At 42.4% G+C, this 13,366-nt stretch overlaps 1 protein-coding gene and 1 long non-coding RNA gene across 3 annotated transcripts in view; one reads left to right on the forward strand and one right to left on the reverse strand.

Moving 5' to 3' along the window:
- Positions 1-824, reverse strand: part of LOC134333691 (uncharacterized) — a 48,567-nt gene extending 47,743 nt beyond the window's left edge. For both annotated transcript variants that reach the window (XR_010015401.1, XR_010015400.1), the window contains exon 1: positions 702-824. This is a non-coding gene — a long non-coding RNA (uncharacterized LOC134333691). The remainder of the gene's footprint in view (positions 1-701) is intronic.
- On the forward strand, positions 100-12,047 carry samd1a (sterile alpha motif domain containing 1a). Its single transcript, XM_063015790.1, has 7 exons — positions 100-509; positions 3,995-4,259; positions 6,847-6,992; positions 7,673-7,736; positions 7,844-7,925; positions 8,819-8,933; positions 11,516-12,047. Exons 1-7 carry the CDS (start codon positions 201-203, stop codon positions 11,666-11,668), a joined length of 1,134 nt encoding a protein of 377 aa, XP_062871860.1. The 5' UTR covers positions 100-200; the 3' UTR covers positions 11,669-12,047.
- The last annotated feature ends 1,319 nt before the right edge of the window (positions 12,048-13,366 follow it).

Genomic DNA, 13,366 nt, shown 5'->3' on the forward strand with positions numbered 1-13,366 from the left:
TTGAGCGTGGCGCGCAGGCGCTATCTCCCCCGTTCCACCTTAAGCGCACGATGCGACCCAGCGCACGCGTCCCTTGCTTTGAGCTAATGTTTCCGTTCGTCTCTTCCACCGGACTCTCCGCCGCTTGAGGAATAATTCAACGCGTTCGACTCGTTTCTTTACGCCGCGGTTTGAAAAGGAAAACTTTTTTTGCAGCCGCCATGTCGGAGCCGCGGTACCGCGAGTGGATTTTAGACACCATCGACTCGCTGCGGTCGAGAAAAGCGCGACCGGACCTGGAGAGGATCTGCCGAATGGTGCGCAGGCGACACGGCTCGGAACCGGACCGGACCTGTTTGGAGCTGGATAAACTCATTGAAGAGCAGCTGGTGCTCAAAGTGAACTACAAGGGCTCCATTTCGTATCGCAATGCGGCGAAAGTGCAGCGGGGGAAGAGGAAAAGCGAGCAGGCGGCCAGCAAGTCTGCTGCCAAGAGAGCGCTGGGTCCCGTCGACGAAGAGGAGATGGAAGTATGTACAGCCCTGTGTTTCAGACTGCATACTAACGTACTAAGCAGTACGCCACAATAGCACGACGCCATACGCATACGGCGTACTGTTTAGTGCGGTAGTATGCGCTTTCGCCAGCTTTTTTACCTCAGCGTAAGATTATCGCGTTTCGTCAAAACAAACAAAAACTAATCATTTATAGTGTTAACTTACGCTTCTCGGTATTTTGACCTCGAAAACCTTGAAAACTGCGTCGAGAAAATCGAAAACTGACGGGGAGCGGCTCTCTCGCAAAGCTCAGCCGACACTTTTCTCCTCAAACGGCCCCAACGGTCACTCGTTCGAAGCGAACGTTCGGTTGATATTTGAATTTAAATTCAATTTCAAATTGCCTTTGATCTTTTGGGAGCCAGTACATCGCAGCACGAGATTTAAACTGCACTTTTAACTCGATTTATTCGACCTGCTACGCCGTTCGTGGCTGTTTTTTTATCGTCAGGTCGTGCTCACAAGCCGGACCCGAAGCGGTGCGGTGCGTCTGAGTAAGAAACGGACAAACGAGACGAGGGCAGCAAGCATTTGGGATACACACGGACTTCTTACTGCGTTAAAGCCGTCACAGCACGGCGTGCGTATAAACTTAGAGTGGAACTCATAAACAGGCGGTGAGAAAGGTGGAATTGTGCGTGCATTCTAGGTGAAACGCTCTGTTTTGTGATTGTCTGGGTAATGTCGGCTCGCCACGTTCGTTCAGCGCAGGTTTTTTTTTTTTTTTTTCTTACTTGGTGGCGCGCGCCTCTGAGCGCGGGTGGGCGGGGCATTCCCCCTGTGTTCGGCGCGCCTAGCCAGAGACGAGCGCGGGCTGCGTCGCGCGCCTCCTGCGCTCTGCAGGGTTGCCAGATTAGAACAAACCCTCCCTGATCAGGTGGTTAGACAAAACCAAACCTTGCTTTAACTTGGGTTTGTTAACCCCTTCACAGCAAACACAACTACGTGGTCGCAACCGACAATTAGGACATTTGCAGCGTGTATGGATGTAGCTAGAAAGTCGAAATGAAATATTTTTAGGGGTTGTAATCATCTTGTTCTGCAACGTTGTATATAATTATACGCATGTACAGTACGATGAAATTCTTTCTTCGCAAATACCAGCTTGTTTGAAAGCTGGGGTCTGAGTGCATGGTACGACGCCCCTGGAGCAGAGAGGGTTAGGAGCCTTGCTCAAGGGCCCAACAGTGACTTCATGGCAGAGCTGGGATTCAAACTCCCAACCTTTCAGTTGATAGCCCGAAGCCCTACCCATTAGGCTACCACTGTCATAAACGAAAAATCTTTTTTTCTTTCTTTTTTTTTTTAGCATGTTGCAGCTCATTTGGAAGCTGGGGTCTGAGCACAGGGTCAGCCATTGTACGGCACCCCTGGAGCACAGAGAGGAGGGTTGGAGGCCTTGCTCAAGGGCCCAACAGTGGCCGAATGGCAGAGCTCGGATTCGAACTCTTAACTTTTTGGTTAACAGCCCAAAGCTCTACCCACTAGGCCATCACTGTCCCTTAACGTTATAACCATCTAACAACTGTCTGGCAACAAATCTGACTGTTTCTAAAGCATATCAAAAAAGTTAAAACCTCAGTTCCTGCGAGGCAGGAACAATTGGGACATGGTGCCAATACGTCACAGGGGTTTGATCATTTTTACCCCACAGGCATATCCAAACAAATCTGTGTATACATTCAGCAGGCTGATAGCACCGCTGAGATTCAAACCTGGATCTCTGCAGTGAGTGGCTAGTGTAATAGAGCGCTGTGCCACCTGAGCGCCATGTAGTAGTAATAATAATAATAGTAATAATAATAATAAATCTGATTAAAACGGTAAAACACAAACATAATTAAAAAAAACCTTATTTAAATGTATATAAACCACATTAGTAGAAGGATTGGCTACCTTAAATTGCTGATGGATGTAAATAAAGGAGTAAATGAGCAAATCTTTATTGGCTTGTGATGATGATGAAACTGTGTACTAATTACTAAAGGTTATTAATGGAACTAGCCCTTGGTTAAAAGGTCAACCTGGCAACCTAGTGGCTGTAGCCGGTTTAAAGGAACGAGGACACGCGCACACGCCCAGGGTTGCCAGATCCTCAACTCTGTGAAATAATGTCACGAGTTAAACGCATCTTTTCAATACGTAGTATGATATTCAAGTCGTGTCTTGACTGTGCCAATGCCGTTACATAAGAACCCCTAAAATAATGAAATGCATTACATCGCGACTACTTTTTATTAAGTATTCTAAATAAAAGCACGATGACATTACCCATTTTAAACATACCGGCAGTAGTGTAGATTAGCAAGCCATTTAAAAATAAAACCACTCAATCTGGCAACACGTAGACACGTCGGTGCGGGCAAAGTACCCAAACCGCAATAATGGAATCATGCACACAGCTCAACAGCGCAAGTTTTATGTAGGCCAGCAATGCAGCCCAGCTTGGCTTGTGTTCAGGGTCTCTTGTGAACCACACATTGCTTCAAACAAGGTTTATAACAGAGGGTACGTCCCAGTTCGCAAACTATTAGATTTAACAATGTGCGCGTCCTTTGTGAGGCGCTGCATCAACCCCACACCGCCAGGGCCAGTTTCAGCCTAACATGGGGCATAGCTTTAGGCCTGAATATCTGCAGCAACGTAAAACTGTAGACAATAGTTATGGCTCGAATCCCGCAATTGTGTACAATCACAGAGATCAGAGATGTAAAAATGGCAAATAAGCGGTGTATCTGACATGCACGTTTATCCATGTGTGTTAACCAGTACTTTAATTGCAATGTTCTGAGTCAAACCCTGGTAAACTGCCCTCCCTAATACAGGTCATAGAGGAGCGGTGAAACTGTCTAGATGAGTTTTCAGACGTGTGTGCTGTGTATTTGTACTATAATGTAATAGTTATGATCAATGCATACAATTTAAAGTTGAAATAAATGCACATATTGACTGTAACTAACACAGTATCCATTTCTCTAATATAACTTTTAAATGAGGCCAATAATTAACTTTCAGTGTTTTGACTGGAACCATGTTTGGCATAAAAAAGACAACACAAAAAGTGTTTCCTAAAAGAGTACTATGCCTCAGAAAAACAATTGACATAGGAAAGCATGTTGATTCATACAGACTCTACAGTATATTACTCAACATGATTATACATCTTGTTTTAAAATGAAACGAGATTTTTTTAAACTAGTGGTTTAAATTGGGAAAAAATTCAACAGTAATGCTATTGTTGTCATGAAGAACTAATTTCATACAGGAAAAACCTTGAACAGGACACAGCCTGGTCGACAACACTGCTTGGATTCCAGCGGCAGTTTACCACTGCAACACTCATTAATCAGTTAATCTACCACCCAATAATCAGCTAATCTAAATAAATGTAAAATTGACACTGTCAGGATTGGTTTTAGTAAAGACATGCATCTCATTCTACTTTGGAACCGTTTCAGGATGAGCTGTCCAACCCGGCTGGCATGGACAGCAGCATGGATGAGGAAGAGGCCAGTCTAGACGCAACCTGCATGCAGATACAGAACACAGCAGACTCGGGCATCAGTCTGAGTCCCATCATCACAGACGCAGAAGTGGATATGACCAGAGCCTCTCCTGCTCCCTCACAGATCAGCTCTCTGGGCCTCAGCACACCAGAGAAGGAGAGAGACATCACATGTGTTTCTCCTGAGCGCACACAGCCTGTAGCACAACAAGAAACAGGTATCAGTACAACAACTGCAACAGGGCTAAACAAATGACTGTAATGTAAAGTGTAATGTTCACAAGAATAGTCTGCTTTGTAAAATAGAAAATCACTTCAAGCACTTATTAACAGAATATATTGATATAGCAACATAAAGGCACTGACTTTGCATAGCACCAACTAAAACAAAAGTTTTACTATAACCAAAGTTGAAACATTGCTCAAATTTCATGACTATATCCATTTGAACTGTTCCTGGCCTATGATTCACACTCACATCCAATAACCCAGAGAACGTCAGAAACTGTCCATACCTAATACAATAAAATAAATTTTCAACCAAAGTAAAGACAGTTATCAAACTCAAAGTTTTAAATACTGATATACAGTGTATCACAAAAGTGAGTACACCCCTCACATTTCTGCAGATATTTAAGTATATCTTTTCATGGGACAACACTGACAAAATGACACTTTGACACAATGAAAAGTAGTCTGTGTGCAGCTTATATAACAGTGTAAATTTATTCTTCCCTCAAAATAACTCAATATACAGCCATTAATGTCTAAACCACCGGCAACAAAAGTGAGTACACCCCTAAGAGACTACACCCCTAAATGTCCAAATTGAGCACTGCTTGTCATTTTTCCTCCAAAATGTCATGTGACTTGTTAGTGTTACTAAGTCTCAGGTGTGCATAGGGAGCAGGTGTGTTCAATTTAGTAGTACAGCTCTCACACTCTCTCATACTGGTCACTGAAAGTTCCCACATGGCACCTCATGGCAAAGAACTCTCTGAGGATCTTAAAAGACGAATTGTTGCGCTACATGAAGATGGCCAAGGCTACAAGAAGATTGCCAACACCCTGAAACTGAGCTGCAGCACAGTGGCCAAGATCATCCAGCGTTTTAAAAGAGCAGGGTCCACTCAGAACAGACCTCGCGTTGGTCGTCCAAAGAAGCTGAGTGCACGTGCTCAGCGTCACATCCAACTGCTGTCTTTGAAAGACAGGCACAGGAGTGCTGTCAGCATTGCTGAAGAGATTGAAAAGGTGGGGGGTCAGCCTGTCAGTGCTCAGACCATACGCTGCACACTACATCAAATTGGTCTGCATGGCTGTCACCCCAGAAGGAAGCCTCTTCTGAAGTCTCTACACAAGAAAGCCCGCAAACGGTTTGCTGAAGACATGTCAACAAAGGACATGGATTACTGGAACCATGTCCTATGGTCTGATGAGACCAAGATTAATTTGTTTGGTTCAGATGGTCTCAAGCATGTGTGGCGGCAATCAGGTGAGGAGTACAAAGATAAGTGTGTCATGCCTACAGTCAAGCATGGTGGTGGGAATGCCATGGTCTGGGGCTGCATGAGTGCAGCAGGTGTTGGGGAGTTACATTTCATTGAGGGACACATGAACTCCAATATGTACTGTGAAATACTGAAGCAGAGCATGATCCCCTCCCTCCGGAAACTGGGTCGCAGGGCAGTGTTCCAGCATGATAATGACCCCAAACACACCTCTAAGACGACCACTGCTTTATTGAAGAGGCTGAGGGTAAAGGTGATGGACTGGCCAAGCATGTCTCCAGACCTAAACCCAATAGAACATCTTTGGGGCATCCTCAAGCGGAAGGTGGAGGAGCGCAAAGTCTCGAATATCCGCCAGCTCCGTGATGTCGTCATGGAGGAGTGGAAAAGCATTCCAGTGGCAACCTGTGAAGCTCTGGTAAACTCCATGCCCAGGAGAGTTAAGGCAGTTCTGGGAAATAATGGTGGCCACACAAAATATTGACACTTCAGGAACTTTCACTAAGGGGTGTACTCACTTTTGTTGCCAGTGGTTTAGACATTAATGGCTGTATATTGAGTTATTTTGAGGGAAGAATAAATTTACACTGTTATATAAGCTGCACACAGACTACTTTTCATTGTGTCAAAGTGTCATTTTGTCAGTGTTGTCCCATGAAAAGATATACTTAAATATCTGCAGAAATGTGAGGGGTGTACTCACTTTTGTGATACACTGTATATATATACTGAATATACACATTTGAAGACCAACCGAACAGCATGTTATGTAATGTCTGCACAAAGACTATAGACTAAAATGTTTAAAGGGAATTACTAACATTTTGTGCCATGTATATAACCACTGGGTTAACATGGTGTTAAACATCCAAATAAATAAACAAACAAATACCTGGTCTAGTACCAGTTGCAGCAAACAGGAAATCTGCTATAATAGACCAAGCTAGATATTCACAACAGTCAGGGATATGGGATGCTGACAGAGCTGAGAGAACAACTCTGCTAATAGCTAAAATGATGTTGAGGTTAGGTTTTGTCTGAGGCACTGACCCTACATAGTCTATAAGGAGTCACCTCTTTAGGATTTGTGGAAATATTTAAGTCTATACCCATAACAATATAGCCATCATTGCAAGTCACTGCATCTGATTAAAAGTGCATGTTTACATTAGTATGCAGTATACTAACACAGTATGCAGTGCTTTAGTGTTGTGTTGGGTTTATAATGTCTATAGAGGAGCTGCAGCATGAATTGCAGACCTTCTTATAGCGTATGTATCTAACTTTTTTTCAGGTTCCCTGGAGCTGGAAGGAAACTTGCAGCCAGCAGCTATCTGTCCCTCGGCCCAATGGAGCACACTGACCCGGGAGGAGGAGTCGCGAGCTGAAGAAAGTGTGCTCACACCTGATCAGTTGCTGTCCAACCGCACAGTCTCTCCGGTGAGCATCATCAGGGGTTTATTACTGCAGCTTTTGCAACAGTAGAGTTAGTCCTGGCCTGCACTGTATTTAATTAATGGCTAGTTCTGTCCAAGATTAGGTTAAGCTCTGGCAAGGGACTGATAAAATTGCCTTTGTTTTTAGAACTAGCTTTTTTATTACTTGAATTAGGCTGCATTCACATGATACAGAACTTAAGGGCTTTTTTGTGCAGCTGTGCCATTGTTTCCTACAAAGTGACGCGTGCTGCCCACCCTGGTGCTGTGCACAGTGCAGATTAGCAGCACGGTTTTTACTGCTTGTTGCCACACTCAAAGTGTATTCTTAATGAACTTTGACTCAATTTGCACCTGACCTTTCAAAAGCACTGCCAATGAGATGAATTGTTTATATGGCATAGTCAGAAGGAAAGCACAGGCATGATTCTCACTGTTTCACTGTTGTATTTCATTTTCAATTCAAAGCATGGTTTTGCTACATATTATATGAAAGTTTTAAACAATCTGGTAAGCAGCAAAATGCACCCAGCGTTGTGGTGAATGAAGCCCTAAATGAATACAGTTTTAGATTTCCAACTGATGTTGTTTTTCAAAAGCCTACCAAATTGCAGTAATCTCTTACTGGTGCTTCACTTGGTGTTGGAAAAAATGGCTCTTATTGTGTGTATTTTTGCCCTCCAGCACCAGGATGAGGCAGTGGGCTCTGACGGAGCACCTCACACAGGCTCTGACCGCCAAGAGGAGGGTGAGTAATTTGATTATGCAACCCTTTCACATGCTGGCCCAAAATACGAGCAACCATATCAGCAAACAAATAAGTTTAAACTGTTTATTTTATTATTATTTTTCCAGATAAAAGGTGTGATAAAGGAGAAGATGTGTCTCGCTTACAAAAAACAGAACCAGCTAAAAATGGGGAGATAAAGACAGTAGGGTAAGTGCTGTACTGAAATTTATATTAGTAAATAACCTTTAACTGTGGCATTTAGGTCTGCACTAATTCATTATATTTCTATTAGGTCAGGATGTTTAGCTTTCTGTTTTATTTAAACAGAACTGACTGCAGTATCTAAACAGTGGCCCAGTGGGTAGTGCTGTCGTCTCACAGCAAGAAGGGCCTGGGTTTGATTTCCCGGCCGGACTGCAAGTGTCCTTTCTATATGGGGTTTGCATGTTCTCCCTGTGTCTGTTTGGGTTGTCCCGGTTTCATCCCATAAATAATTGCCTGCAACGTGTGTGTCTGCCCTGTGATGGCTGGCAGCCTGTCCGGGGTGTTTCCTACCATTCGCTCAATACATTAGACCCACCGTGACCCTGACCAGGATAAAATGTTGGTAAAACAGACAGTAAATGAATTAATGACCACAGTATTGGTAAGCTTATCGGCTAATGTCTGCCGGTCTTAATTTAGTTTAATAAAACAGTTTTTTAGGGCTGCCACAGTTCTGATTTTGGTCATTACTGTTTCATCCTGATTCTAATACCTAATCCTCGAATATCAGTAAATATTTGCCTAAAAAACCTAATAATTATGCAATGCATGTTGATTTGTCATTGTTGTGCAGCTGTAATGTATTTTTAACTCAGGCCTCCCCCAGTGTAGGATTTAAACAGTTGGATTGCATCACAGCCACGCTAGGATTAACTGAGTTTACTGAGGTGTGGTCCCCTGACATTGTTTTTGGTGATAGGGCTCTAATGCAAACATTTGCAGGAATACTTTTCGGGTGGCCAAAAAACTCAAGAACAATAGATCATTCCCGAAAAAATGTAAACTACTGTGGATTGATATCAGGTGTGAAGCTGTTTCATATTGTTGGTTTGCAGCTCAGTGAAAGCTGAGGAGATTGCCCAGGACCTGTTACAGTGGAGTGTGGCAGATGTCGTGAGCTACTTCACTGCGGTGGGATTTCCAGAGCAGGCAGTGGCTTTCAGAACACAGGTCAGTACCCGGCAGCACTGTTTAAAACAGCAGCTTACACATGGTGTAATGTGGCTTGAGCTACTGTATATAGGATAAAGCCTCCCTTGTCACATTCTACTGTATGTAGTGTTACATAATGGCAATGGTATATACACCATTGAGCCAAAAATGTGTATAACAGTGCCTACTTCATAACAGTGTATGTCACAGTCAGGGGTAAATAAAAGTTTGGTCTGATGGTTCCTGTGTTGAATGCAGCAGAAATTATCAACATAAAATCTGAGTGAATTTGGTAATGGCTAAATCTTTATACCAGAATACTGGTTTGAAATATCTCTGAAACAGCAAGGGGGTGCTTGCAGGTAGCCATGGTGAGTGCTTACTGACAGTGGTCCAAGAAGGGACAACAGACCAACAGAAGGGTTACAGTAAAGTGTGCATACAATTTTAATACTAGTGAGGTGAATGTGTCACAACACAGACCAGTCAAAGTGCCAATACTAACTCCTGCCCACCACTGTAATCACCTACAAAGGGCATACAGGCTTTGAAACTGGACAGCAGTAAAATGGAAAAAGGTTGACTAGTCTGCCAAATCTTGGTGTCTCTCTGTGATCATATGGATAACCAGGCATGTAAGCATCATTTACCCAAGGAAAAGATGGCATCAAAATGCACTGATCCACTTTTCAACATACAGAACCTAAAGGACCTTCTGGTAGTATCGTGGTACTATTTACATTTTCGGCATTTAGCAGACGCTTTTATCCAAAGCGACTCACAGTATACTGTCTAAGCAATTGAGGGTTAAGGGCCTTGCTCAAGTGTCCAACAGAGGCTACCTGGCAGTGGTGGGGCTTGAACCAGCAAACTTTTGATTACAAGTCCAGAAATGCTGTAAAAATGACTTATTATGATTATTATGATTTTTATAGTATTTTTGCTGTTTTTAAGTAGTAATAAACTAACTTGTATTTTTGTAGTGATAACAAACTCATCTACATTACATAGTCTGTAGGCCAGTAACAGTGATGGTCCTCACCATTATATAAATAGTAGAGTCATATCTTTATACATCGTCAGATCACTCATCTTTAGGAGCACGGTCCAGTATACAGTGTATGTAGAGATTCACACAAGTAATTTATTCCTGCAGTAGGGCATATTTTGAAATGAACGGAGAAAGAAAAGCAATAATTTTGTCTCGTGGAAATACGACGTGACTTAATACAACAACTTTTCTGTTCATGTTTAAATCAAATTAAAGAACAAAGCACAAGTGTTTTGAGTTTAAATAAATAGCCATGGTAATTTCATTTTCTAAATCATATTTAGTATGAGAAAATATGTAAGTGTATTAGAAACGGTTGTTTGTGAGCCATGTATAAATAGCAGGTTGCGACATGTATTGTAACTGTGCTGTAGAAGTGGAAATGTAAACCCACATGGTCTCATTCATACTGAACTCATTATTGCACCCCTGATGAGAAATTGTTCTGCATTTTTTTCTAAACCTGACAAAAACATACATACGGACTTGCATACACATTTAAATGGAATGATCTCTTGTTATTGTATTTTTATGGCTTTCTGACAATTTGTCTGTGCCAAGAACTAGATAATTTACAAACAGACTTTGTATTTTGTACCTTGTATCTTTGGCTGGGCTCAGATTGTGCTATGAAACACTGTAGCCACCAGGGTGCAGCAGATACACTGAGTAGGCCTTTTAGTCCCGTCTGGAACCGGATTAAAATGCCTCATTCTTTTCAAGTTTTAGCAACCATAATCAATGCTTTAGGTGCTTTTGTATTACAATCCTGCTTTCATACATGTACCAGTAAAATGTTGCTGCGACTGTACATACAGAGGAAAACAGTCTCTTGTTTTTCTTTGGGTGTTTATTTCTTAAAAAAAAAAAAGGCTGTGTTTATATGGGGATTTGGACTATGCCTGGTGCAAGCAGGGTTTCTGCACATGCTTGGTTATGGCAGGCATCATGGGGTTTTGAGAACAGCCCTGCTCTAATTTAAATTTTGGAGGGAAGGCTGGAAAGGTCTGTGCAATATGTGATCTCTGGGACTGGACCGGATGCCTTTGGTAGTCTAGAGGTCACATGGAGCTCAGCAAAGCCATTCGTATGTGGTGTGGCTCTGCATGGGAACCTAGCTCTGGCAGGTGATAAGAAATGGCTGCAGACTGGACATGTGTTGAAGGGGGTGTAGAGTGATCTAGTTTCAGGAATAAGACGGTATATAATAAATATTTTTGAGGCACAGCCTTCACTGACTAAAATTAAAATGAATAACTTTGTTCATGACCTAAAACTAATAAAACTAAAAGGGCAGTTGTAGCCTAGCAGTTAAGGTACTGGACCAGTAATCCAAAGGTCGCTGGTTCTAGCCCCACCACTGCCAGGTTGCTGCTGTTGGGCCCTTGAGCAAGGCCCTTAACCCTCAATTGATCAGACTGTATACTGTAATTTAAGTCGCTTTGGATAAAGGCGTCTGCTAAATGCCATAAATATAATGTAAAATGAATCATTTTTTTAAATAACTCATTGCATGCGGTTAACAAACACTTATCTTTTTCTTACACAGGAAATCGATGGGAAGTCCCTCCTCTTGATGCAACGCAGCGACGTGTTAACAGGTCTGTCGATCAGACTCGGCCCCGCCCTTAAAATATACGAGCATCATGTGAAGGTGCTACAGAGGAGCCATTTTCAGGAGCACAGCAACATTGTCTCCTAACTTAAACTTGCACAAAAACTGACACAAACCCACAGAAGCCACTGTGGAGAGAGAAATGACTCTTTACCTGTTCTCAGCTGTTCCTCACTTCTGGTCCAAACCCTCCCCCAGGTCTGCAGGTTAGCACTGCACTTTGCTTCACCTCATCATCCTCCACTGAGCTGGAGATGCTTCTATCGATTTCCTCTGACACTTTTGTTCCTGGGGGAGGATCATTTTTTTCATACATCAGTATTTTCTTATGATTTACACTATGATCTGAGTAATATATATTTTTTTGCAATATTCCTTAATTTTAATATGTAAAGCAGTCATATATAGAACTGTTCATGTAATGTGGATATGTGTGAAGTTAGGCAATAAATTCCTGTTTCAGAAATGAACTTACAAGGTGGGTCACTTCTGTCTTGAAAAATCCTAAAAGACAGTATTTCCTCTTCTTGATGACATGCATTGAGTTCAGGCTAATCATGTTTTACTCGGCCAAAGGAATGTAGACACCATCCCCCATCCCCCCTCCTGGTTGCCAGGTCAGGCCCCACTACCTGCAATTGGTCACTGTTGTGCCCCTGAGCAAGGCACTTGCCCTCAGTTGCTCAAATCGTTTTCAAAACATAACTAAGTCATGTCTGCTAAATGCTGCAAATACAAAATGATTGCAACTCTTCTGCCATTTTTACCAACTCTGTTCTGACTGAGGAGGGACACAGACTAGCACATGCTCCCTTTCGACATGTGCAGTCGCCGGCATTTTCATTTAATTTCCAAACTTTGTACAAAAAGTCACCAATTGCTTTTGGTCCCCTCACCATTCCCTCTTTGGAGGAACAATTAGTTTTTGTAGGTGGTGACATAAGATTCTTTTAGTCATCTCTTAGTCACCTGTGGAAGGATGGAATAAACTATTTGAAATTCATATGAAATTCAAGTGATAACGTAAATGGGACAAACATACCCACCACATACCTTACAGGAGCCTTAATCAACTAGCAGTGGTGGCGGGCTAGTGCATTAAACCACTGTACTGCCCAAGTGCCAACGTTGCTGTATTATTGAGAAATATTGATGGTAGAATAGAGCTTGGTGACTTTAGAAAAAGGATCCTGCCTTCTATACATATCATCTTTATATACTATGTGAGGTTTGTGAATTGGGTTTTTTCATGGCTGAGCTGCCACAAGTCTAGGATCACCATGACAAATGCCATGCTGAAATAGTATAAAGCACAAGCTTTTGGACCCTGATGGTGAATTTAGGTTTGATTGATGCCAGGAAAATTCTCGCTGCATAATGCCAAATGTAAGGTGAAGGAGGAATAATAGACTGCGACTGTTTTTAAATTGCATGGACTTGATGGTTTTAGTGAATTTGTAATGCTACAGGGTACAATGTCATTTTAGAAATAATGTTTTGTGTGGTTTGACATGAATAGAAACACTGACTGTGAGCCAGCCATTGTTAGTGCCCAAACTGATTCATGTTCTTCTGGCTAAATAGGAGTGGATTTTAGCAGTACCTAGATCTAGTGTAAAGCCTTTCCTTATGAGTGCAGGTCTTTATAGCAAATGGGAACTATGTGGGAACCCATTTTGATTAGTGAAATTAGGTGCCTAAAAAGGCACAGTGACTTGGAGGGTAGCACTGTCGCCTCACAGCAAGAAGATCCTTGGTTTGATTCCCAGATGGAGTGGTCTGGGT

This window comes from Trichomycterus rosablanca, chromosome 2 (assembly GCF_030014385.1).
Source record: "Trichomycterus rosablanca isolate fTriRos1 chromosome 2, fTriRos1.hap1, whole genome shotgun sequence".
NCBI lineage: Eukaryota > Metazoa > Chordata > Actinopteri > Siluriformes > Trichomycteridae > Trichomycterus > Trichomycterus rosablanca.